Source organism: Glycine max, chromosome 18, assembly GCF_000004515.6.
Source record: "Glycine max cultivar Williams 82 chromosome 18, Glycine_max_v4.0, whole genome shotgun sequence".
Classification (NCBI taxonomy): Eukaryota; Viridiplantae; Streptophyta; class Magnoliopsida; order Fabales; family Fabaceae; genus Glycine; species Glycine max.
This window is the reverse complement of record NC_038254.2, coordinates 2,122,926-2,150,873: the sequence shown is the minus strand read 5'-3', so window position 1 is coordinate 2,150,873 and position 27,948 is coordinate 2,122,926. Positions and strand designations below refer to the sequence as shown.

The following is a 27,948-nucleotide window of genomic DNA, read 5'->3' as shown; positions in this document are numbered from 1 at the left end:
ACCTAATAACCTAATAAGATGAAATTTTACCTAATCACAACAAGTACCTAAAGTATATTGTATAAGTTTTGTCCTTTTAGTATATCCCACTCAACCACTCATGCACTACGACACGAATGCCAATATGTGGATATCAATCCGGTTATGTCAGTATACATTCAAGCAATATTGTATTTGACAACAGAATTGATGAAAATCCATTTGAAGAAACTAGAGTAAATTCAACCAACAAAGTTTTGGTTATAATACATTTTTTTCAGCAGTCTTTTATTTCAATACATTCCATTTAAGAGAGTGAGAGAGAGTCAGAGACAGGGCACTTGAAAGGCTTTCTTCATCCAAATACGGTTCTACAAATTGAAAAACAGGACAAATTAGAAGTTTGAATAAGTTTTTTTCTTTAAAAGAAAACATTAGGATAAAAATTTAGATGTACTTAAATACGTTATTGACAGGGTTTGGCAATATGTTCAACTACGTTGTTTTTGATAAATTTCCTATATAAACCCACATTCATTGAACAACACAGGGTTAAGGAATGTACAATTGGGAATGGTAGGATGACTAAGCATCATCTGCATCACTTCCACCAACATGTGCCTCATTGCTGATCCAATAATTGCTTCCATCAGGACCTGACACTTTGTACCTGCCCAATCATAGAACTTATCTAAACCACTACATACTAAACACTGAACATGACTTCTCTTTGATTATGTTAGTATCAATTTTTTTCACAGCATTTCTACTGACCGTTCAAGCACTGATTTTCCTTCCTTGTACTTCTGGTTTTTTTCATAGGCAGTCTCCTGAAAAGCACCACTTGAGTAACTGAAGACTAGATAAACACAGGCAAAAAACCATGATGTTTGAAGCACTGACTCATAATCTTACATATTTCCAACCCACGATTGATCCACAACCCACACAGAAAATGTCAGCCACGGTATGTAACCCAGTCATCATCGGTCTGTCCTCCATTTCGCCAATAGAAACATTCACACTGCCAAAAAATAAAAGTTTAAACAGTATCTGTGAACAGAACCAACTGCAATATTATAATGTGACAGCTTTAAAGGTCCAAGAGTCAAGAGGCCATGAATAGCTAACTGTTTTGGTCAACACTTGTGTTACACATACTAAGATCCACAATCACCTAGACAGTTCATAAAACTGATAGCAATAATGCAATTGTCTTGTCATCATTGTTATCAATGGTGGATGGCAAAAGGCCAAGATTCTGCCACATAAATATGCTCCCTTCACAAATTGCCTATGGCAGTTGGCAAAAAATCTGCTATGCCATTCCGCCATGGCGCCGCCATTTAACAACAATGCTTGTCATGCAGTTGTGATTCACATACAACTGTATGATTTCCAATTTGATTGGCACGTTATAAATGCAAGCATAAGTGAATACCAGCAGATATGTATATAACAAGGACAAAGTTGTATGTCCTCAAACAAGTTTTTTGGACAAACAAAATATCAATATTCTCTCTTTTTTTCTTCTCCTTTTTAACACCATAGGTGACACAATACAATATTGTCAAGTTTTATTGTTGATGGTCTTGATACATAGGAATGTTTAGTACACAATGATAAGGTGCCCAAAATAAGGATAACTTACACCTTATTGAAGAGATAAGCTTTCCCATGTCTGCAATGGAATGTCTGAATATAACAGGAAAAAAATGATAGTTAGATAATTTGTACTTACCAAAAACTCAATTTAGAATTGGGGCCTACCAGCAACAAAGTTATGAAAGAAAACATGAAAGACTTAAATTTTGAAAAAATAAACTATAGAGCATACATTTCCATTACAAGATATTACAACCCATTAGGTAGCCTAGATAAGATGCACTTATCAACTGATTGAAATAGACTTCTATCTCATATTACTTATAAATAATAACACAGGCTAAAGATGCATCTGTGCAACCAAAGTGTGTCTAAACATAACTAAGTGCATTAGAGGAAACAAGTTGCAGCGCTTGAAGATGCAAATTGAAGTCAATGGCACAAATCGATTGAGGTCATTCTGTGATCTAGGTCAGTAAACAGAAACCTTTAGTGAACACAACCAATACTTGATTAATTAAAATGCTACTCAAGCTACTCAACACAATCAGTTTTCTCCAACCAAGATAATAAATATGGTGTAAATTCTAATTGCGAAGAAGAGCAACATTACTTGTAGGAACACTCCTCTACTTGTAAAGGGGCAAGGAGGCATACAACTCTACTTCATTTATTTGCATAGTTACAAAATTACAAAGAAACTAGATTCAGAATAAGGTCACTTTCCACAGTTTCCCAGTGAAATATGTTGAACCAACCATGTCTCAACAGAAGGAAGAATCTATAAAGGACGTCTATCATTTTTCTGTATAAAGAGATCCAAAAATTTACCTACTTTCTTTTCCACCATTTTCTTTAAAAAAACATCAGAAAAACACAGCACAGTATTAATGTATTCTTATAGTTCAGGAGTACCACGCCTCCATTTATTTACCACTAAAAACAATAAACATACACATGATAATCAAGATCTCCAGGAGTTCAGGGGCAGGGCATAAATAGATAAATAAAAAGTCTAAAACCAACAAGAGCATGACATGAGAAGTAATAGCCATTTCAAAGGTTGTTCTAAGCTGAGCGCATTAAGTAAACAATTGGGAAAAGAACAAAATCCTCATCTCCTTTGTCAAAGTGTAATGATTAAGGGAACCACTGAGAATTGTCCATCCAGCATCCACATAAACATGATTAACTTTGTTTCATAAGTTGCTAAGACTAAATGAATGTGATTGCATATGATACAATTATAAAACTTGTGATGGTAGTTAACTGTCAGGTGGACCTTAAGTTTAAGTCAAACATCAAATTTGGTTGTTAAAGTAATAGCCAATTAAGGAAACAGAAAAAGCATCACACAGCAAGATGATCCATTTGAACAGATGAATGAAGAAGAAAAGAGGGGAAAGGATGAAAATGAAACCCTGGAGTAGATGTCATCGTAAAGCGCAAGATGGGTATGGCAGTGTTTGCAGCTATAGATCTTCCCTTCCAGATTCACCACAAACAACCTCCCCATTAATCTGCACAGTAACCACAAACAATTGAGATAAAGAAGAAAGAAAAAGAAGAATGGTTGAAGATTATTTGCCTGTGTTGTGTTGTGTGAATTGCTATAATGTAGTTGCAAAAAAAATTGTGGTCTGAAAAGTAAGCTGTTGTAGATGTATTTATTTATTGTGTTTTTAATGTTTGTATTTTCATATTTTGTTGCCTTTGTGTGAAGGTATGACACTGCACTCACTGTGTAATAAGGTTGTTAGTTTTTTTTTTATATTGATACGAATAGACGAGCAGTAAATTAATTTTTGTTAAGAATTATAAATACACATGATATAAATATTTTTCTTCTAGTATTATTCATTTGACATTTAATGTCAGAATTTGAATCGTAGAAGTTTTTATTACTTGTTTCAATTTGTTGTTGGTATAAGTTTTTCATTTCGATGGTTCTTATATTTTGTTTTTTTTTTAACCGTTTATGATGCATATACAGTATTCCTTGCTTTACACACCTTTCTTGCATTTAAATAATATATAATGGCCGACTCACTTGTCATCAATCATCAACATATTATATTTACTAGTTAAAGGAATTAGGTCATGCAAGTTTTATTTTAAAAAGGTTAAATTAGTGAGTAGGTTTCTGAATTATTTAGAAATATTTAATTAGATTTTTAAAATAAAAAAGTTTGTAATTGAGTTCATGATTTTATAAAATTTTGAGAATTGGATCTAAGTTTTTAAAATCACTACAAATGAACATTTTTTAATGATTTCAATTCGCTATAAGCTAACTGTATGAACTCAATTATAAAAAAAAAAAAAAAAAAACCTTTGATTATAATTTTTTAGCTTAGGAATTTAATTAAAAATCTCAAATAATTTAGAGACTTACTAATTAATCTAACCTTTTAAAAATGTCTGGTATGGTTTGGATTTAAGTAAATGTGATTGAAATGCATATTTAACTTCTTTTTAATTATACTTTTTGAAATGAAATGAGGGTTATGATGGGTAAAACTAAATTTAGGTACTAACTAAATAAGCAATAATTTATTTTGCAAATTAAGGATTTGCCAAATTGTTTTTGTTTTTGAGAACATCAATCTTAAAGGCCCATGTTTTTTTTTAAAAAAAGTATAATTTTTTTATCAAAACATTTATTTTATAACACAAACGGTTATTTAATGATTTACTTTTAAAGTAGTTAGAAATAATTAATAAAGTATTTTAACGAGTCTATGATTTTGTTAACAAAAATTTTAAAGGAGAGGAGAGAATATATTTTAAAGAATAAAATATGTTTATAATTATTTATTAGAGAACGTACGTAACGTAAAATAACTATAAAACATAAATCAATCCATTTTAAAAAATATATATTATTAGCAGAAGTGCAGAACATTGTTGAACTTTTTAAAAATTACAAAGAATCACGATAAAAACAACAAAACTACTACTACTAATAATAATTTATCAACCCGTTAATCATAGAAGATATTTTTTGGCATCATTATTATTCCTCAGTTGCATTGAATTCTAATTAACTAGAGTTGAATAAGATAAAATTATTTTAACATTTTTTTCTATTGAATAAGGGGGTTGAATAAGATAAAACAATTTAATGAGATAACAGACTTTTAGCATTTTTTATTCACAAAACTAAAAATTGATGCTATGAAATTAAGCTCCTGGTTATATGACTACCACATGGCAGATGTTGGTAGGTATGAAAGTCTTTACAAGTGATTTTTTTTTTAAAAGCTTTCCGGCTAACTATAAACATAACCTTTTAAATTGTAAAAAAAAAAACACTTAAAGTTTTAATTTTTTTTTTTTTGAAACGCTGAATTAGCTTCTTTAAAAAATATACCTGGTGAAAGAAAATTATGTGAGCAAATCAAAACTAGCTTTGTCAAATACACTTAATTCAGCATAAAAAAATACACTTAATTCACTTTGTTCAACTCATAAAAATCCGCCCTACCATGACTTTTATGTATACACAGATTCTCACATGAGTTTTCTTGGAGTGATGATAAGACTTGTAGCATTGATTTGATCAAAGGTGAATCGCCCCGTAAAAGATAGTTGCCAAGCATTTCACATGTTAAGTGTATGATTATATCCACGATGAATTGATAGGTACTCCTATTGTCCCTTTTATATAAGATAGGAGTCCCTAGATACTTTCCTAAATCATTTGTCCTTTGAAACTCCAAATCAACTTTGATCTTGGTTTAACCTACCACAAAACATTTTTTGAAAAATAAATTTAGGTTTTTTCATTACTAACCTTGACTAGAACTACTACAAAACAAACTTAAGAATGTCTAAATAGGCTCATCCTGATTTTCCTCCGCCTTAGAAATTACATTAGATTATTCACGAAAGTCGAGTAAAAAAGATTATGACCTCATTGAGAAAGTTGGATAGGATTCCAAAAATCATTCTTCATAGCCATATTTACCAACTGAAGAGTATCTCAATGCAAAGAACAAAAGAGTAGGAAAAGAGATGATTTCTCTTATGGATACCTCTAGATTTATAAAATTCTTCTAATGCCTCTCTAGTTTAGAGCACTTTCATCCAAGGAATGGAGATGCAATTCCAAATTAGACCTGTATACTTTTGGGCCATACCCATGTCTTCTAAGGTATCCTGGTTCCTGGATGAATGGCCAACTCAACCGACATGTCATAAGGTTTCTCAAGATGAATTTTGATCGCTATCCATATCTAGTCTTTCCTTTTCCTTCCTCCTGGAATGAAAAACCTCTTGAGTGATAATAAAGTTATCCAACTTTTACTTGCTTATGATAAAGATATGCTGACACGCATTAATGAGTTTCCGAATCATATATGGATCTATGTCTTTGAGCAAAAGTTTTTGTCAATCTTATATGCTGCATTTCAAGGCAAATGAGCCTAAATATAAAAGTCAAGAGCATCTTGTCTTTTATTAGGAAAAAAAAAACGGTAGATGTAAAATGCGAGTTAATCTAATCATGTTTTACAAGTTGAACATTTCATAGTTCATAGCTTTACCATAATGTTCCTTTTGTTTGGATTTGTTATGTAAGTATTCAATTGCAGAATTGTGAATAATCATTAATTCAATAGGTATATAATATTTTCTTTTTTATTTCTATGTTTTTCTTCTATATTATCAAACAACTTCTAACGTAAAAAAATAAGTATAAAATAATTCAAATTAACCCAACGTCATGCGAATAATTTTTCTATTCCATTTTGACAGTTTGCTACGTATCATGGTCAATAATCTAAGAAGAAAAACAAATGTTATGAAACATCACCCTTTTTTTGGTGTGAATAAGAAACATCATTTCTTCCTCTAAAACCTACCTTACCCAGTTATGCCTCTTCTCTCTATTAGATATGTAAAATTAGTTTAAAAAAAAACATTTCCTCTCTATCATTTTGAAGGCTTTTTAAATCAAGTAGGTTTAATTTATTTATACCTAATCTCATGAAGAATAGCGAAAATATAATTACATGAAAGAGAAATGTAAACAATATCATTTTTAATATTTTTTATTATTGATGGAAATTTATTTAAATTATAAAATCTTGTAAGTTTTATTTTTTATTTATTTTCATAAATTTCAATCAGCAATTAAACGTATTAAAAAAAATCTTACTAGCACTCTTCTTATTCCAAAGTTATTTTTAAGAAGCATAGGTTTCATCAAAGTACCAATACTGAATATCATACAGAAGCATACAACAGAGTACAAACATACATACATAATTATAAGTAGCAGTTTTCATCTTTTGGGTGTACAGAAAAGAATTAATAAAATTAGATGAGGAGGTGAGTAACTTAATAGAGGAGAATGAGAATACGGTGGGAAGTTTTCATTTATAAAGTTATATATTATATGATATGATGTCACTTGTTGAAGGTAGCAAGAAAACTGATAGGGCCTTTTCCTGTTACAGCAGCTTGAATTGCAAAGATGAGGAAGACCACCATGGCTAAGCGAGAATGCTTGATCTCAGCAAGTTGAAGTCTGGCCTTTTCTTCAGGGTCGTTGGCCAAACCCAGAGGATCAAAGAACCTGCCACCTGGGTACAACCTTTTCTCTGGGTCAAGTTCTGCATTTCTTTGAAATTCTATGTACCCTATCACTATCACCTCAATCCAGATCAGTGTGGTCAATGAAAATGGAAGAGGAAGCCCCAGGTAAGATGATCCTTCCACCAGCTCTACCTGAAAATTAGAGTTAAAGGATCAAAACAATTAGAGGTGGTTGATTTTTACCATGACCACATAAAAAATTATATCAACGGTTATTTCGATTAATTATAATGTAAAACTGTTTTATATTATCATTATTATTATTACTGACCACTAGAATAAACTTACATGTTTTGTATTGTTTATTTGAGTTTTATGATTATGTATTTCTCAGCATTTTTCATCAATTAGAAATTATAGTTAATATGATTTTAAAAATAATTATGATAAAAATAAACAAACTCTTACTATAGATGATCGTTTGTATAATCATGGGACCTATTTTTATGTGTCTTTCTCACTGAATGCAATATGGAACCAATTTTAAAAGAATAATCGTCTACCTTCAATATTTGAGTGGTTAATATTGTTCACACAAAATCCATTCTGAATGTATACTTGTCTAAGACTTGTATGCCATTTTGTTCATTTAGGGAATGAGGGAAACCCTACAAAAAGGTATTATACGCGACAAACCAAATAATAATGTGGACTTTGTTTTCATCGTTCTTGGCCACAACGGTAATCATCATCTTCAGGCAGCCATATAATCGCACTACATAAATTATATTAGTACAATTTTTTTTATTATAAAAAAGATATAAAAATGTGTGAGATAAAATAGTTCATGTGGTGAAAAGAAATAAATGCTATAAAAATAAAATTTATTTATTTTATTATAAATTTATTTTTTTTAATTCATTAAAAATAATATAAATGAAAGTTTTAAAATAATTATTATAAAATGAATAATTTTAAAGTAAATAATCAATTTATTCTCTTAAATTGTATTCATAGAAAGAATGTTGAGCTTAAGTCCCTTAAATAAGTAATCAAGGATTCAAACTGTGAACTCTTATATATGAAGAAAACTTGAATGGAAGGAGACAAATTTACCTACAAATGTTAAGTGCCAAACCTACCTCGAGTGCTAATCGGATAACCTTTTGCAATCATATGCATATAAAAAGAAAACAAGAAATCCCAAGGAGTTGATAAGTGGAATAAGTCTTGTATTTGATAGGTTACATGTTTTGAGTCTCTATTCATTTCTTTAGAATGAGATAAACATAATTATTTTCATAAATACTCTTTGAAACCCAAGACTGAAGCACTGTCTACCACAGAAGCACCGTCTACCAAAAGACGAAGATGAGATTGTAATTATTTTTACAACTTGTTAAAGTATTAAATTTAAATTTGTAAAAAATATATTATATTAATTTATTGTAAATATCTGGTCGCACTATATGCAATCCAGTGGATAACAATAAGACACGTCCAAGGTATGTTACTGTTACCGTCACTGACATGGGGGACCATCTTACGTTGTCCATAACTCATTTACACAACACAACAAAACACCACCATCTCACAAAATAAAAAATAAAAAAATCAACATCGCCATGCAAATCCTATTGTCCCGTCACTAAAGTTCAGCATCCAAGTTTCCACACGCAGATATCCGATCACTGTGTCGTTAACGAAAGGAGAATCAAACTAATAAAAGCGTAAAACCACGCTAATGAACAATAATCACAATTCACAACAAGTGTTCGATAAATTGCCGAATTGAAAACAATGCATGGTCTCTAAAAAACGGCGAAACCCAAAAGAACAGAGCAAAAGGGTATTCGAAAGCAGAATCAGTTAAAGGCAAGAGACAGTAAAACGTTACCTTTCCGGCGTCTTGCCACGCGACTCCGGTGAGAGCCTCAACGACCAAAGCACCGAGAGCACCCAGCATTGCCCACCTTCCATGAATGAGTTCGCACTCGCGGAACCTCTGAATCCCGAAAACCTCCGAGTAGGGCTGAAACGGCGTTGGTTTAACGTCGGCGACCTCCACCCTGGTTCCGATCACATCGCCGGCGACGTTCTTCGCGAGGTTCTGGTCCAGCGAGTCCAGGTCGAACTGCAGGTACTCCGCGGGCTTCGCGAAACCGAACGGGTCGAACCCGCGGTCGCCGATCATGCTTCCGTCGAGCCACTCCGGCGGCTCCGCATTAGGAAACCACACCAGCCGGTCGCCGGAGGGTTTCACTTTCACTTCCTTTTTCTTCGGTGGCGGCGCCGCCGCCTTCTTTTTGCCGAAGTTGAGGAGCGCGTGGAATCTTCCGTTGTTTAAGGTTGTCGGGTTGTTGAGGCGGGTGCCAAAAAAGTATGACGTGGCGGTGGCGGTGGTGGCAGCCATGGCGGAGTTCGAAATAGTAGTTACGTGTTTGAGGGTGGAAAAAGTGTGGGAAAGGGATGTATATATATAAATTTGTTTTTAGTGTGGGGGAAAGTTTTGTGATGGATGGAGTGTGGAGTGAGTGTGTGAGCATAAAATGTGGCTTATCTCTCAGCCTTATCTGCATGGTTGGTTGATTGTTGCTTCACATTTATTCTGTGGACCTCAAGGAAAAACACCATTTTTTTTTTACATTTTCACATTTTGTTGGTTTTCTTTGATTTATTTTATGCTTGCAAATTAAAAACTAAAAAAAAAAAACTTGTCATAGCAATTAGCATTATCCGTGCGTGTATACACTGTATTCACTATTTTGTGACACTAATTAAAATTCAAATTTGAAACATCAGGTCACTATGGCAAGAGAAAGTTGGGTGAAGGGGAAAAGCTGGTTTATAATGCTGCAGCATATTTAGGTGTATCTAATTTAATAGTTTGATGCCGAATAGTTCTATGAGGCTTCAGAATAGCATAGTAAATTACTACCATTTGAATATCAACCCGAATGATATGGGATCAGGGAGACAAAATGATTCATTTATGTGTGAAAAATAGTCTTGATATAAATTATGACTAAGCTGCATTGATGATGCATACAGATGCTTAGAAGTTTAGATGAAATAAGGCTAATAGCTTCTTCAATTAGCTTCTCTTGCGTTCAGATTTTGAATGATGATGACAAATTTAAAATCTTTCTTACCAATAGCAACCCACTGTGTGTTTGATTTAACGTTAGATTGAACATGACACATATTTTCATGCATGTTTTATGAGAAATAAGAATTCATAACTTTTGATTTAACAGACATTTTTTGGGGGTTTTCCATCGATAAATCAAACACACAAATCGCAAGGTGATGACGCTACCCGATATAACACTTCTGTGCCTAGTGGTATTGTGGTAACAGGGTTGAAATCATGAAAGAGCACTTTTATTTCTTCAATTTTCACTTACATTACCCAGCCAGGGAAGCGAAATCCTATTTCAGTTCACTTTTCAGCTTTATGAAATAATTTATGGGGGGAAAAGAAGACGAAATGCGAACTTTCATTGCATATTTTAATCCCGTTCAGTTTTCTTGGAAAATCATTTGAATAAGTATTGTGCAATTTCTGCAGGCAAGAATTCTGTGATATTATAGTAATGAATTGGAGGTAGATTTTTATCAACTATAAAATGACTCACATACCAGAGCTCTGTGGATAAAGATGTGGTTTTTCTACCTCACGTTATTGTTCATCATCTAATGGTTATGCCATTGGGATGATCTCGACCAATGTGAGAATTGGAAAGAGAAGAAGGTTGTTATAGTTCATTGTTAAAAACCAATATCCTCTACCTAAGTATTTTGAAATTGGTTGGTGAGGGAAGATAATGTCTTGGTCCTCTAGAGTCTAGCCCAATAAATTGGTTCATTTGATGGATGAAGGTATAGTTAATGCATCGTTATGTATTTCTAGTCCTTCATAGCCTTACAGGGTATAAATGAATTATACTATCTTTTTCTCGTTTATTTTGCTAACTTTACGTGCTTGAGTATATAGTTATATAAGAAAAGCACTAGAAACTCCTTAATTCATGCACGGCAAGGTTTAATTTTGGTAAGAGAGCTGCAAATGGTTCAAGGCAGAAAATAAAGCAGAGCAAATTTCAAATGTAAGGTACAAATGATTATAGTTCATAATAATTAAGATAGTTTGATAGTTTCAATTTTAAAAAAAAAAAAGATTAAGCTATTGTTCAGATGGCACTTTTACCCTGAACTTTTAGGTCAGTTAAATATACAATGATGTATTATTCATTACAATGTTCAAACTAAAAGTCTAAAACCAAGCAGTCTGATTGTAATCGCGTTTATCATCTCTGCTTTGAGTATATCATTTGTTGCAATGTGTCTACTAATGTATGTGTTTTTCACGAATTCTTGTTTCTGTGCAATAGTGAGTTATTGAAGCGTTTCCTTCCTCTGTTATAAAGCACAGAGACAATTAAACAGTTTACTTGCTTTGTGTGCGATGCGTGTGTCATGATGCTTGATCACAACATTCATTTCAATTTTTTATGTCTGCAGCTTTTCTTATTCTTTTTTCCCCCTTGTTTAAAGTTCAAGAGAAACGGTTACAAGGGCTTCACTATATCAAAAGCTTCACACGGGCCAGGAAAAAGAACTTCAAGTGCATGTCTGCAACAGTATGAACATGCACATAAAGTTGTGGTGATTGCTTTTTGCTCCTTTGTCCTGGATTGCCTGCCGTACCCTATTTCTCACGAATCAGGTTGATGAACAGAAGAAGAAATCAACATTATTGCTGGGAGTAGGAATACCTTCAAATTGTTGTTGACTTGCTTCTTGTTTCTTTTGTATCATGGTTTGTATGGTGATGTTATAGCACGTGATGATAGTACTATGGACTTTTTTGTTCAGAGATTCTTGTCTGGCACCATGTATCCTACCAACTGTTAAAAGATGAAAAAAAAAGAAGCGATACTATGCATGATCACCTGTCATTCTTTTTCACAGTTTTTTATATTCGTCTGACATTTATGTACTTTTTCACATATGAAGGCAGACAGGTAATAATGTAACCAGAACGGTAGAGAATGAAGGTTAAGGTGTGTTTGGTTTAAGAGGGTGAACATGAGATGCAATTGAAATTAAGGTGTTTTAGGGATGAAGGTTGTTTGATGGCTATTTGTTTGGGGTGAATGTGTGGTGTAATTTTTTTAAGAATTGTGGATTCCATGTGATAAAATTTTCAACCTAAAATGAGACGAAAGAGAATAAATTATGTTAGCGGGTTAAAAACAATTATATCCTTTCAAAATTATCATAAAGAAGACTTGTGTCACTATAATTTTTGAATTTGATAGAATTCATCTCGAGTTGTCATCATAATTAATTATGATTATAACATAACCGATTAGCTTGTCATTGGAATTGAACAATTTGGTTTGTACATAATTAATTATCTTATTCACATAACTAGTTATGTAAGTTATTAAAATTTTTAAATTTGATAGAGTTGGTTTCAGGTTGTCAACATAATCAATTATGTTTATAACATAGTCAATTAGATATGACATTGGATTAAAACATTTTATTGTTGAGTGAGTTACATAATTGATTATCTTGTTATCATAAAGGTTATGTATCCATTAGGTAAATAATGAGATAAAATGGATATTTGTTTTATCTCTATCTTTTTAAATTTTTCTTTTTATTATTCACCTCTATTTTGATTCATATCTTTCATCTCTTTTATAATCTCTTTCATCTTAATCAAACAATTTCACTTTTTATTTTCTTTCATCTTTTTTCATTCCTTTTCATTACTCACACTTCATTTATTTTCATCCCTAACACTACCTTAATATGATTGCACGTAACTCCCCCCACATAATCCACTAGGATCGACTTATTTGTTAGAGTTTGAGTAATTTGTATGGTACTTTTCAGTTCAAATTTCATTGTCGTCACTTTACACACAAAAAATCTTTGCATATTATAATGGTGTGTAAAATTTGGATGTTACGAAAGTTTAAGTTTTATTAGAGTTTGAGAAAGTCTAGTAGTCTACTGTGAGTTATATTAAGATGTTATGTGTAAAAGTTTAAAGTGTGAGCCCTGGCATAGTGATAATGTTGCTGCCTTGTGATTTGACCTGAAAATCTCTTTTTTTTCTTCATGTGTATATGTTTGGACAGTGTCTATAAAGTGAGGTTACTAGTAACATCTGTGGCCAACTTTATAAAGTTGTACAGCTAAACTGCAAGGCTTTATGTTAATACGGAAATGATTGAATTCTTGATGCTGTTATGTACTTGTATTATGTAAGTTGCCTTGATGTTAATGTTGCATACGCAGTCTTCGTTAGTCTGTTACCTATGATGGTTTTTTTGTTTTTACTTTTCTTCCTATATTGGCCTAACACGGTAACAGACAAGGAAAACAAAACTATGAACTGATACATAATTACATAAATCATTATTGAAGTTTTCAGAAGGTAAGAGTCTCTACTCATTTGATCAGTATTATCCCACAATCTGGTCACTGGGTCCATGAAGCCCAAATATCAGAATTTAAATTCATTGACAAATGAAGCCCATGAAGTTGAGAACCTGTCCAATCCATGCCCACCACCAAGAGCAAATGATAAGATTTATAAGTTGGTCTCTAAAAGTTTTGCATGTTATCACTTCAATGTTCTAAAACATTTAATTATCAAATTAAAATCTAAAACCTCATCACATTGATCTTAAAAATCCCCAAATTAATCTCTAAAAAATCTAAAATGCATCATTATATTCATTCTTCCAAAAGAATTGACGTGATAACATAAGAAAATATTTATTTAATGATAAATTAAATCTTTGAGAGATTAATTTTATAATAAAATTCTTAAATAATAAATATAGTAATTATTTTATATATTTAATAAACTAATTATTTAACCACGTTTTTTGACCAATGTGTTTTTTCACATCAAAGAAAACTCTTTTAGTTTTTTTTTTTTTTTTAACTCTATTAGTTCTAACTTTTGCATTTTTCATGTCATGAACTTAACTTTTCTGGGTGTAGGTCGTGTTTCCAAATATACTCTTATACAACCACTCATTTAACTTTAAAGAACCAACAAGAGTACAAGATTTACTCTTAAGCGTAAAAGGAAACTTAACTTCATTTTTACGTGACCTTGCTCAACTTTTTACTATAAAAGGCACGATGGCAAAAGGAAGGATCACGCTTAAACAGGAAAATGTTATTTGCTCTCATACTAACATGAGGTAAAGCCAGTACCGTACCTTAGCTTAACTCTGACCCTCACATGCGCCATGCATGTATTGTTATATGCTTTAACTCATAAAAAAAAATATACATGAACAGTGGATGGATCATGGACTATTTCTTATTGTAAAAAGAGGGACAAAGTTAATTATGAAAATTAAACCACTTTCCAAACCCATTATATCACCATTGTTTAATTAACTAATAGATTGTGAAGAAAGCTAGAAGAGTGGGAACAAAGATGGGTTAAAACTTGAATCAAATTGATTCTTATAAATAAAATAAAAAATTGAATGAATTAAAGCCATCACTCACACGTGTTGGGTGTCGGAGAGTGTCACCATAAAGTCAAAAATGTTGATGGCCTTGGTTGCAAGGGACATGCCAAAGTGGACTACATGCATGGGGATTGGGGCCATCATCCATGAAGCAAGAAGCAAAAAGCAAAAGTCAATATTATAGGAAATTAGAAATACCTCCCACAATGGCTACACACTCACCACTCTAGTCTAATTTTTGTTTTCCAGGTGTGTTTGCTCGTTCGCTGCTAATCATGATTTCACCTATAATTAATTTAGTCCTGTGTCAAATCCCATACCTCCCACAATGGCTACACATTCACCTATGATTGCACGGGCCATCTAGAATTTATTTGCTTTTGCTTGCTTAGTTCACACTGAAGTAATTAATTCCAAATGCTGTCATCATCCCAAATAATTAAATCCCCTATCTAGTTCACAACTAAATTCTAAGTTTTTAAAAGTTTTTTTTTATTCGTGAAAATTGTCAGAAATTTTATAATAAGTCACGTATCTTATTTACCTAATTAAATTAGATTCTCTTAAATTTTTATTATATCAAAATTATTATTAAGTATTTCATAAAATATATGATAAAAATGTATTAAAAGCTAATATTACAAAAAAGTCTGGCAAAATTATAATATAACTCTTTAATCTTTTCTTCTATCTGTACTTGGTCGCACCAGCATTTGTTATAAAAAAATTTCTTAGTGTTGATATATATATATATATATATATATTCGAGGATCATTATCCTAATTATTTGAAAACAAGAAAAAGAAAAGTACACTTGATAAAAGTCATATGGATAGGACACCAGTAGCATTACAGATATGATAGTCAGAGATGTGAATGGCATATTAGGATACCATAATGACTATTACTATTACTACTCGATTATTTAAGGAAAAGGGAGAAAAGAGCATGCTGCCGGCCATGGATGAACCTCGTAAGCCATATGTGTACACTTTTGTAGCCTTTGCTCCCCCATTTATGTTTAGGCATCTTGCAAGTCATCAGAAGATGGCTAGTAAACTGTAACCACGTACTTTAGTCTTTTCAACTTTTAATCACTTTCTTTCAGGACCATAACATAAATAATGTGATAGTAAAAAAAATTGATGACCAACTTGATTGGTTTAGGCTTGAGAATAACATAGATAGTCGATTAAAGAATGATTAGAGTGGAAGAAATTTTCAATGCTTGCAATGCTGGATCGAAAGGATTTGACACAAAAGGACCATAAGCGGCAATTTTGAGCCAGGATTTGTCCAAATGAAAATGATTAGTTGCAGACAAAAGTAACCACAACCTAAAAGATTAACAGTAATTTAGCCCGCAATTAATGTCAATAAAGATAATCGAATTATCACTGGTTTCATCACAAAGTCTTCGAATAATTATTGGTGTTTATTTAAGAGCACAAAAGCAGGTATTTTTCCATTATCCTTGTCCAATCAGAGTTCATCCAGTGCTTTTGGTACCTAAAAATTAATAGAGAAGGTGTGACCAAGAGGGAGATGTTTTTAGTTCACTCTTTGTCATTTTGTTTTAGCTTTACGCAAACCCTCAATATCTTTGCTTGCAATACCAAATTATTTTACAGTGGATTAGTGTTTGGAGACATTAACCATCAAATTAAGCTAGCTGCTAAAAGAAATGCATTACTAGTAGGTGTTAACCAAAAAGTGTAAAAATATATCATCAATCCAACCAGAATAAGACTTTTAATGTGGCATTCTAGTTGTACGCATGGTGGATATATAATTATTACATATAAACAACAAATATACGACATTTAATGTGAAATAAGAGCTTACAGAAAGATGCTAGCAAGAAAAGTCCAATAGTTGTTACAATAAAGGAAATAAATAAATAAAAAAAACAATGAAAATAACCGTATATGTAGAGTGAAAAATAACAGCAATTAAAATTTACTCTTACCGGGCAATGCAATGACAAGCAGAACAGAGTGAGTGAAGATGAGTAATAGATGCATGGTGGAAGAAAACGTCAAAAAGCAATGAATAATTAATGACAGTAGCCGAATATGGCGTAGCTAATTGCATTGCATGTGAAGCTGTTCCCAGTTTGGTTTTATAAGCTGCAAGGCATAATGGTTGGACATGGACATATATACATATGTGGATTATTACACGTCAAATATAAGAAGAACAACCCTAAATTTGACAAAATATGGGGCACACGTGCGAGGACTGACATAACATAACCACTCGTGGGAAGAAGGAAAGCAGACACGTGTGAATGAGGATCAGGTCTCGTGTCTCGTTGCTGACCACTGACAATCTGTGTTGACTTCTGACGTCATCGTCTCAAGGAAATGACATGTGCTTGTCAAACTGCTCACAACGGGGAATCGGGAAGGGAATTACTCAACTAGGCATTCCTAATCTTTGGTAGAGAGAGAAAGAAATGAGGGAATAAAAATAATAATTTAAATTAAAGGAAAGTAAAAAAAAGAAAAAAATTAAATTTTTATTTGTTGAAGTCAATTTTTTTTTAAAAAAAAATTCTTCATTTTATCTGTAACCAAAATTTTTTTGTTACGTTTGTTTTTCTTTCCTCTCAATTTTCTTTTCTTTCAATTTCATTCATTTAAAATGAACTTTTAAGTCATGTTCGTTTGAGAAAAAAAATATTAAAAAAACAGATAAATGAATTGTAAAAATAAAAAATTTACACTTTTATATTTTATTTTAAGTTAAAAAATTTATCTTAATTTATTTTCTTTCTATTGCATCCAACGAACTGATAGTCTTGGTTTGGTTGTCATACCTTCATCACATTATTTTAATTTAAATGTTTTTTTTTTGTCAATTTTCTTCCATTCTTTTCTCTTCTTCTGTACAGCCTTGGGAAAAAAGCATGGGCATTTGGACATGTTATAATAGTATCATAGTATTTCTTTAAGTGCATGTGCAACAACATGTAATATTTCTTAAGGGTCATCTTAATTTATTTTATATAAAGAAAAATTAATAAATGGATAAAAATAAATAATTATTGTACAAAATTAACCTGATTAAATAACTGAAAGTGAGTAATATTAGTATCACTTTGAAAAATTAAAGTGACTCTTATTAGAAATATTAATTAATAAAAAAGAAGGAAACTAATAATACTCCTGATTCTACTTAAGAAACATAAAATAAATTATCAAGACTAAGAAAACTAATGATCACATTTAATATTATAAATTTAAATTGTATTTCAAAAACCCATTATCCAAATAAGTGAGTGTCTAATAAATTGAATTAACAAGAGTATAAAATAATTTTGACTTTAAATAAGTTTAAAAATTAATTATTATTTCTTATAATTAGAAAAAAAAATCAATTTGTTATTTATGTATAGAATTAGAGGTAGTATAACATTGGAAAACTAATAAGATATTTATTTTGGATCAACTTTTTTTAAAATATAACACTTATTTTAGGACGAAAGAAGTATTATGTGTAGATAATTATTAAAATTAATTTTGGAAAATCCTCCTAACACGTTACTAATCTATAAAAAAAATAAGATATTATTGATTTACACTCGCGTCCAATCTTAAGATATTTATATTATAAAATGTTGGTTCTTCTTTTTTTATTTTGTTTTAATTTGGTCGGCCAATTTTTTTTTTAAAAAAATCCACTTTAGTCCCTTTGAAGGTTTTTATTATATTTTTGTCAATTTTTTTTTACATTAACAATGTTAATTTTTACAAACAAACATATGCTACGATTTGTGTCACGTTAATAAGTTAATTAAAATAATTTAATAGACTAATAAAAGAACCAATTTAATTTAACAAAGAAGCATTAAAGATGAAAATAAAAAATTCTAAGTCATATAAATTAGTTCCTCAATGATAAATTTTTTTTTAATTTAATCCTTAAATAAATATGTAAAAAATACAGCAAATTAATCTTTTAAGCGATTTAATGATGAGTTAACAAATTATTCTTTAAAAAATATAACTTGTTATTAAATATTATAATTTAATGATAAAATAATTTTATAAATTTAATGATATAACTAATTTAACACATTTTTTATACATTTAAAAATAAAATTTAAATTTTTTTATGTTTGAAAAGATGAATTTATTAGTTATCAACTACCAAAATACCATTTATCCTATGATGTTATTGGGTCATTCCAATAACAAGTTCAATTTACTATTGACTTGCTCACGCTTTCAACTACCAAAATACCCAGAGCCGGATTCTTTTCTTATTCTGGCGGCAGCTTGGATTTGAGAGAACATCTTAATTAACATTTTGAAACTCTAAAAAACAAAGTGGGATTTTGTCCAAATCCCGCGAATCGTGGCTCTTAATCTGTCTCTAAACCACTAACCTACCTACTACAGTATATATATTCCTTATCCTTTCACCATGCAACATGTAATGCATCATCGATCTCCTCACTGTAATCAATGCTATTTTTAATTTAGTATAAGATCGCACTGGGTTGTGCTCAGAAGGTTCTTCCTCTCCGTCCATTAAATCAAAATAGCCCACATTCCCTTGAGAGTATTCTTAAACATATTTGAGACACAGCCAATGAAGTGTGTATGTTGATGTCAACGCGTCATATAGCCTAGAAGCAATTGAATGGAAAAGTGTATGTCATTTATAAAAATATCATTAATTAAATACTCATTATCATAAAAATATTTATCACAATTACTCACTTCAGTTTTAATTATAAGGAAAAAAAGTTATTTCATCCCATTAAAAGGTTAGTTAATCATATTAAATTACATTAATTTCAGTTAAAAATTACTCCTGTCTTATAATAATTATCATATAAAAAAATTGTTCCAAAATATTAATTTTTTTTCACTCACATCCATTAAATATTAATGATATTAGTTAACAAAATAAAAAATAAATTATTGATGACAAAATTAATTTTATAAAAGTGTTATTTGCTGTAATTTATATAATGAGAAGAGGGGAGTAATTTTTTTTCGACTTATCATTCATCCAAACTTGTTATTAGAAATAAAAGAAAAATAGTTGTTGAATCCAAAACCTCAATTAGATCAATTATATTTTAGAGATATTAGTATTTAATAAGATGAAGTTAGTTAAAAAAAAATATTTAAAATCAGAGGGAATATCTAACAATCATAACTAGAAATATTTGTCTTAAAAGAAAAATAAATGAAAAAAGTAATGATATTTGGTATTGTAATAATTTAACTAAATAATTGATGGATTTATAATAATTATGATAATTATAGTAATAAAATGTATTTATATGAAAATATAATAATTAAATGGAAAAAATAAGCATATATATATATATATATATATATATATATATATATATATATATATATATATATATATATATATATATATATATATATATATATATATATGAAAATGTGTTTTGAAGTTAAAATAGCAAATATAATACAGTGAGGTGGTAAGAAATTCTGAGGAATAATTCATATTTGAAAATAAAGAATCTAATTTAATACATAAAATTGATGAAATCAAATTTATTCATTTAAAAAATAAAAAATATATTTGTATATTGTGCATAACTCGCCATGTAATCTAATTATTTAAAAACTAAAATGCTTCATCATCCATATTCATGGGTTTGTCTAGTGGGTGAATGGCTTCATGTCCCTTTACGGGGGTCCATGCCTTTTGTTTTTTAGTCATATAGGGAAAATGCTGTTGAAGCAACACATTATCATCACTCATCACCTCGTATGCCTGACAATGAAAGGGAGGATTTCTCTAATTTTTAGTCACTTCCAGCAAAAACTACAACTACGTGGTTAATATGGATTAATTAATTTTTCAAAGCAGAACATTTTATTTTAAAAAAAATCTTTGTAGAGAAAATAAAATCTTTATAAGAGTAATTTATGAGGCTTTGATTTAATTTGTAGAATTGTTGAAAGTTTTATCTAGCAGTTTATTTTTTGTAAGCCTTTCGGTGTAATCTTGCGTCACAGATCTCTTGTGGGCTGGTTGCAATAAACTTAAAGTTTATTTTTGGCTTTTTTAAAAAATAAGAATAACTTATGATCATAGCAACCCATCGAATTAACTGTGGGAAGGGGATAGATACTAGCTAAGTTTATTAAGACTATGTTTAGATTAATTTTTTTATAAGAGAAAAATTAACGAATGAAATAAGTTAAAATCCTTTTCATATTAATTACATTTTCTAACAAATATTTTTTAATTTATACGTAAGTTAATTTTAACTTATAATCCATGGGCTACATGCATCATAGTCTGCTACAAATTGCCCATTAATTTTGACTCCCATATGACATGAATCACATGAAGTTATGGGTTAAATTATTTGTTGCTTCTGAGTAGAGTACAACGTCCCATCTTCTCTAATTAACTAAATACGATACATATATATTATCAACTTTAGCAATTTCCTTTCATCTATTCAATTATTAAACACGTTGAAGTAACGTAAGACTCTAAGATGTATATTCCATATACACAATCAGAAAATAAGTCATCCTTTATCTTTCTTACAAAATAATGAAATATACATATAAAAGAAAAAATACAACCGAATAGTTGGCCTAACAAGACTTTGCCTAAATAAGTTTGACTTATTTAAAAAATTTAAAGTCTAAACATGACTTGTTACATGTAATATTTTAAACTAAACATGTGCTAAAGCCATGCTTTAGAATCATATTTACTCACAATCCATTGTTAAATGTGATACTTTATATTTATTGTTCCAGAATAAAAAATAGTTGACTGAAACTATTTCTATGCCCACCAAAGGAACAAAACAAGTAAGTACATAGGCAATATGGATATTCAACTTAACAAATTGGTACAGGTATTCAATACACGGTCCTCTTTCAGCTCATCCAGTGTTTAATGGTTTATTCCTTTTGAATGAAAAAGTGCAAAAAGAAAAAAGAAGATAGGAGACAAAGATAAGAAAAGAGGAAGTTTTCCATACTTTCCTTTCTCACCCAAAGTCTTATCCTTCGATACAAAAGAGAAAAATAAAGCAATTTAGATTCCACATTAATTTCATAGATAAAGAAATGTGAAAAAAATATGGAGGATGAATTTGTTTGTAAGAAAAAAAAAAGAGAAATAAACTGTAAAATAAATAATACAAGATTCATATTTTTATATTTTATATATTTTAATTCAAAATTTTATTCTTTATTTATTTATTTTTATTTCTTTTCACCTACCGAACCGACCTGTAGTCAATACTCAGTAATGTAGTTTTATTTTTCTCAATAAATGAATTAAAAAAAATAAATAACTTCTATATGAAAATTATACTCCTATAAAATGAATATAGAAATTAAAAAGAAAAAAAATATGATGAGATAATTTTGTTTGTTTGTTTCTTTTTCCCACACAGACATGGTTTTCTTCTGGTTCTAGAGTCTGATCATTGGGCACACACAGCACAGGAACCCCCCTACCCCCTCGTGCGCTCCTTCACTCTTCCATTAATGCCCTTTCGCTTTCTCTCTCTCTTCACTGCTTTTTATTTACTCACATATTCACACTTTAGCGCCTTTATTTAACTTCTTCTCTTCTCTTCCCTGTTACAGCAATGGCTTCTTTGCCAGCTTTGCCAACACTCCTCCTCTCGTTCGCCGCCATCTTCTTCACCGTCCTCCTCCTCCTCCTCTTCCTCCGCCGCCGGCAGCTCCGCCTCCCGCCGGGGAGCTACGGCTTGCCGTTGATCGGCGAGACGCTGCAACTGATATCGGCGTACAAGAGCGACAATCCAGAGCCGTTCATCGACGAGCGCGTGGAGCGGTACGGGTCGATCTTCACGACGCACGTGTTCGGAGAGGCGACGGTGTTCTCGGCGGATCCGGAGGTGAACCGGTTCATTCTGCAGAACGAAGGGAGGCTGTTGGATTGCAGCTACCCCGGTTCGATATCGAACCTGCTGGGAAAACACTCTCTTCTGTTGATGAAAGGTGGTCTCCACAAGAGAATGCACTCTCTGACGATGAGCTTGGCCAATTCCTCCATCATCAAGGATCATCTTCTTCACCACATCGACCGCCTCGTCTGCCTCAACTTGGACGCCTGGTCCAACCGCGTCTTTCTTATGGACCAGGCAAAAAAGGTTCGAATAAACTTCCACAAGTAAAGAAGAATAAATATTTCAAGTGTTATCAATTATGGTAAACTACTTATATTTTTGTTGGTTGATTCTTACCTATAAAAATAGGTAAACTTTTAAATTTAATACCACAGATAAATGTGAGTGATGTGATCATAATTCACAGTCACAGACATTTAAAAAACGACCAAAATTATCCAGGCTTACCATTTTTTAAAAACCTTGACTTTACAGTAAAAATTACAGTCGTGTGAAATTTTAATTCTGATTAGAGTAAGTGTTAAGAGTGTTTTAACTTTCCCAAACTATCATCATCGAGCAATACCATGTTACATGTATGAGTTACTGAGTCAACTCAGTGCTGGATCGGTCGAGTCATGCTAGTTCACTCACCATCATCATATCATATGGGGGTTGTGAGTGAGAGAGAAGTGATGGACCAGTACCGGCTTTCTGCACTTCAATTTTATTATCTGGATCTAGTTTTGTTTGTTTACTTGTTTAGTTGAAAGCTAGTTAGCAACTTTTGTGTGTCTAACCAGCACTGGAAAGTTTTAAAGCTTTCTCTCTCTCTCTGTCCCTGTTTGAGTGTATTTTTGTTATATTTTATTCAATCAATTGGTTGATTGGAGAAAGTTGTTAATTAATTTAAGTAATATGGGTGTTATAGCATGTGATTGCGATGTACGTGATGGAAATGGGGATGGTGACTCAGATTCCATGGTTCGGTACAATGTGTCCAATTTCCTTGCACATGAGCCTTTACATCACGTTAACTTAAATGAAAAGGTTTTTGGGCTGCAAGGGATAATAATCACACTCTGTATATAAAACATTTGGTCATCATCATGTAGGGTGAGCATGCACATCAGCACATGTATGAATATATTTGCATATATGATATAATATAAGTCATGTGGAAAGAGAGATTGCTTTTCTATTAATTCCTTTTCAACAACTCGTGTTTTTTTTCTTTTTATTCCCCAAATTGCTAAAAACGTTTTTGTAATGATGATGAAGATGATTATGGATAATTGTTTTTGACAAAACAACTTTTGCTTGTTTTGGGTTACTTGCAGATAACATTTGAGCTAACGGTGAAGCAGTTGATGAGCTTTGACCCAGATGAATGGACTGAGAATCTAAGAAAAGAGTATGTTCTTGTGATTGAAGGATTCTTCACTCTCCCTTTTCCTCTCTTCTCCACCACATACCGCAGAGCCATCAAGGTGCATGTACCTAAATTTCCCTCTCCTTTTTATTATTATGGGCTAATATTCTTTTTCCTCATTTATTTCTAATACTAATTATATTAACTAATATGTGATAGCATAACATATAATTAGTGAATATATTAAAAGAATTTAATTTAGTTGGTTGAACATAATATATATATGAATATCATACTCCTCTTGGTATTGTCTTTGATTTCTACATATAAAATATATAATATTGGATACGAATTGACTTAATTTGCAGGCAAGAACAAAGGTGGCAGAGGCACTAACGTTGGTAGTAAGGCAGAGGAGAAAAGAGTATGATGAAGACAAAGAGAAAAAGAATGACATGCTTGGGGCACTGTTGGCCTCCGGCGACCACTTTTCCGACGAGGAAATAGTGGATTTTTTGTTGGCTTTGCTCGTCGCCGGTTATGAGACCACCTCTACCATAATGACTCTTGCGATCAAGTTCCTCACTGAGACTCCCCTGGCCTTGGCACAGCTCAAGGTACCTAATAAGCCTAAGCTAGCACTAGACCTTATTTATTTATTTATGGTCTAATTACTTATTCGTATAATTTTTATATTGATCTCTTCTAGTTTTTATAACTAATAAGTGAATTTTTTAATTTCTGAAATATATAATTTAATTTTCAAGATGTCTTATCATTAAACTTTTTTAATTTATAAAATTAAAAAAATTAATTTGGGAATTAAATTGTAAATGTCTGAGACTAAAAAGTCCATTTAATAAAATTTAAAGATTAAAAAATATACGGAGATAAAAAAGAAAAGTTTAAAAATTAAATCAACAATTAAGGGTTTGTTTATTTATCTGATCATGAGAATATTCGTTTACTATCTTTATGTATGTGACTTATTAAAGTTTGTTTACGTAGATCTCGATTCACAAAATTAGTGGCCTACCTCACAAAAACCTATCTAGCACTACACCGTGCATCTTATTTACTTTTCTTAATTTCTAAGAATATTTTGTCTTTATTATTATAATTGTGAAATTTGGAAGAAATGATTTAATTGGGGCTTACTGGACCGTATTTTGATGTGGCTGCAAGGAACCCATCATGCACCCTGTCTATGTCCATGACCACCACCACTCCGGCCACCGTGTGGTGTGCTTCCTTTGAAACCTCATTTTCGTTATCTGATCCTCTCTACTCACTGTCTCCACCCCAACGGGGATTGACTTTTCATTATAAAATTATAAATTAAAACTACTATTTCAAAACATATAAAAAAAATGGTTGAAAATATTGTATTTGAAAAGTTTTTTTTAATTAAAAATATAAAATTTTATCATGATTTTTAACAGAAATTTTTTTATTTATTATGACTGTTGACTTTATTTAGGACAATCATTAAGGTAACCAAATTTTGTTAAGTTGTTTATGAAAAATTGGTTAACTCTAATAGTCTAAATTTGGAAAAAGTATGACTATGAAGTATTAATGCGGTATTCCTTTTCTTGTTTTCCCTGGGACACAGTCACACAGGAAAGTATTTGATGTCTGGTTTGTTGTTTTGTGCACGTTGAATACTGTTCAATTCAAATCTTGTAGTTAAAGCCTGTCTCTAAAGGATGAGTTTGACTGTGTGAAAGAGAAAAAAAAATAAAGAAAAATATTTAAATTAAAATAGAAAAGAAAAGACGTGAAGCTCACTATTTCATGAATAATTCTTTCACCAATCAACTATTCTTGCCCACCGGCCGTGTCCAAGTTTTTTTTGTCATTTTATGACACCATGGATATCACACAATACTTGACATGCCAACAAAATCCCATCGCAAGTGCTTTCAAATAAATGAAAGACTTTGATTAGTTTTATTAGAAAAATAAAGTTTTAGTAGTAACATTATTTCTACAGCCAGGATTGCATTTAACAGAGAAAAAAAAAATGATGGTGTGAAAACGTAGTAGAAAAGTAGACAAGGAAAAAGTCATAGGAGACATGGGTGGAACCAAGAGGTAAAATTATTACATTCAAAGCTCACGTTTGGTATTGGTCTTTTGACCTGATCGTCCGTATGTGGTGTTGAAAGACGACAAGACCCTTGCCACCGTGCGTCTGCTCTGCATCTGCATCATCTGTACTCTGCAGAAAGTACTTTTTGTGTTGTGCAGAAATTGTTTTGCCGCGGAGTTATCTCCATGCATGGGAAGTCGTGTGGCTTTGATTTCAATGACTGTTTATGATCACACTATCGTAATTAAGTAAAACGTGACCATGTCATACTAGTCTCAACCCCCACGTGCTAGCAGTATTAGTAGCATGCCCGGTGAGAATAATTTTGAATCCTTCTGCTATTTGTAATAAAAAAATGTAGCTTGAATCTGGTATCAGCATGTTTAATTAGGAGAAATTATTTCATAGTATCGGTCCACCATGTGTTCATGATCTCGACCTATCTTTAAGTGACATATAACCAAGATTTTTAACTTACAAGAAAGAGTTAAGAACACTCAATTATGGCATGGAGATTGGTTGTGAACATAATAGTTCAGTTTGTCATTGGATGTTAGTAAATAAGACTATTTAGAGTCAATGGCACTCATGATCAAACTGGAGTATTATTTGAGACTTTGATTGTGTTATTTGGCAGGAAGAGCATGACCAAATCAGAGCAAGAAGTGACCCAGGGACACCACTGGAATGGACCGATTACAAGTCAATGGCGTTTACTCAATGTGTAAGTAAACACATGTAACTCAATCCTCAATGTTTAGTTGAAATAACAGTAAGGATATAAAGTAACAATTACTATTAATTTGTCGGTGTTTGTTAGTTTGTAATCTTATCCTTTACTTGTTTTTTAATCATTTGTGCAATACAGGTTGTGAATGAGACCTTGAGAGTGGCAAACATAATTGGTGGGATTTTTAGGAGAGCAAGGACAGACATTGACATAAAAGGTAACCACCAAAAAAGTTGTAAAATATAGTTAGACAATGCACATTTCAATTTCAGCAAAGTATGAATGCTTCACTTCACTTGTAATAGGTTACACTATTCCTAAGGGATGGAAAGTCTTTGCATCATTTCGTGCTGTACATCTGAATCCTGAACATTACAAAGATGCCCGGTCCTTCAATCCCTGGAGATGGCAGGTACTTCAATTCAGTCTTTATTACTAATCTAAGTTCAGTCACACATTAATTTTTATTCTTCAATTACTTACTTGTGGTCAAAATTGATCAGAGTAACTCATCAGAAGCAACAAACCCTGGTAATGTTTATACACCATTTGGAGGAGGGCCACGGTTGTGCCCTGGCTATAAGCTAGCCAGAGTTGTACTTTCCGTCTTCCTTCACCGCATTGTTACCCGCTTCAGGTACAAACATTTTGTACAGTTATGCATGTTAAGGTGCATGTGTTAGTGTTTAATCTGTCACTGGCGTTGTGCTTTCAATTCATGGCAGTTGGGTTCCTGCTGAGGAAGATAAGTTGGTGTTTTTCCCAACTACTAGGACGCAGAAGAGGTATCCAATTATTGTGCAGCGTAGAGACTAGAGAGGAGTGCAGACCATGTATAGCAATATGAAAATTAAGAGCCCAACAGATAGAGAAGGGCCAAAAGGAAGATGAGTGTAGATCAGTTTAATAAGTTAATGTTCATCATATGTAAATAAATGATAAAATTCATATCTCCCAGTTCATATATCAATCATCAATTGCCTCTGCAATGCTCAACAGCCAGAAAAGTTGGCAATAATTTTAACACTGAAGGCATCCAATTATAAGTTACTTGTTGGATAAAATAAAGACACAGATCATTCGATTCAACTTGGTTTAGTTATAACCTGAATTGGTTTTTGGACACCGAAGGCATCGAATTTAAAAAATGTGAAGACCACTCATCCAATGCGTGGAAGAGAACTAGAAAAACATGAAAACACATTCTATAAAGATTACGAA

The 27,948-nt window shown here is 31.7% G+C and overlaps 3 protein-coding genes across 4 annotated transcripts; 1 reads left to right on the top strand and 2 right to left on the bottom strand.

The window, feature by feature from the left end:
- Positions 1 to 107: 107 nt before the first annotated feature.
- LOC100305552 (uncharacterized) lies at positions 108 to 3,201 on the bottom strand. The gene is made up of 7 exons (NM_001250044.2): positions 3,173 to 3,201; positions 3,005 to 3,104; positions 1,631 to 1,674; positions 895 to 1,003; positions 754 to 809; positions 545 to 649; positions 108 to 350 (listed from the first exon to the last, which is right to left on the bottom strand). Exons 2-6 carry the CDS (start codon positions 3,098 to 3,100, stop codon positions 565 to 567), a joined length of 390 nt encoding a protein of 129 aa, NP_001236973.1. The 5' UTR covers positions 3,101 to 3,104; positions 3,173 to 3,201; the 3' UTR covers positions 108 to 350; positions 545 to 564.
- Positions 3,202 to 6,787: 3,586 nt separating this feature from the next.
- Positions 6,788 to 9,697, bottom strand: LOC100820335 (chlorophyll a-b binding protein CP29.3, chloroplastic). The gene is made up of 2 exons (XM_003552371.5): positions 9,023 to 9,697; positions 6,788 to 7,317 (listed from the first exon to the last, which is right to left on the bottom strand). Exons 1-2 carry the CDS (start codon positions 9,536 to 9,538, stop codon positions 6,997 to 6,999), a joined length of 837 nt encoding a protein of 278 aa, XP_003552419.1. The 5' UTR covers positions 9,539 to 9,697; the 3' UTR covers positions 6,788 to 6,996.
- A 12,338-nt stretch (positions 9,698 to 22,035) lies between these two features.
- LOC100789842 (cytochrome P450 90A1) lies at positions 22,036 to 27,874 on the top strand. 2 transcript variants are annotated; one of them, XM_014770322.2, is made up of 9 exons: positions 22,036 to 22,138; positions 22,265 to 22,794; positions 23,871 to 24,020; positions 24,271 to 24,519; positions 26,635 to 26,721; positions 26,866 to 26,944; positions 27,033 to 27,139; positions 27,231 to 27,364; positions 27,453 to 27,874. In XM_014770322.2, exons 2-9 carry the CDS (start codon positions 22,267 to 22,269, stop codon positions 27,541 to 27,543), a joined length of 1,425 nt encoding a protein of 474 aa, XP_014625808.1. In that variant the 5' UTR covers positions 22,036 to 22,138; positions 22,265 to 22,266; the 3' UTR covers positions 27,544 to 27,874. The 2 variants fall into 2 exon arrangements, with proteins under 2 accessions (XP_014625808.1, XP_014625807.1); XM_014770321.3 differs by having other exon boundaries at positions 22,119 to 22,794.
- The last annotated feature ends 74 nt before the right edge of the window (positions 27,875 to 27,948 follow it).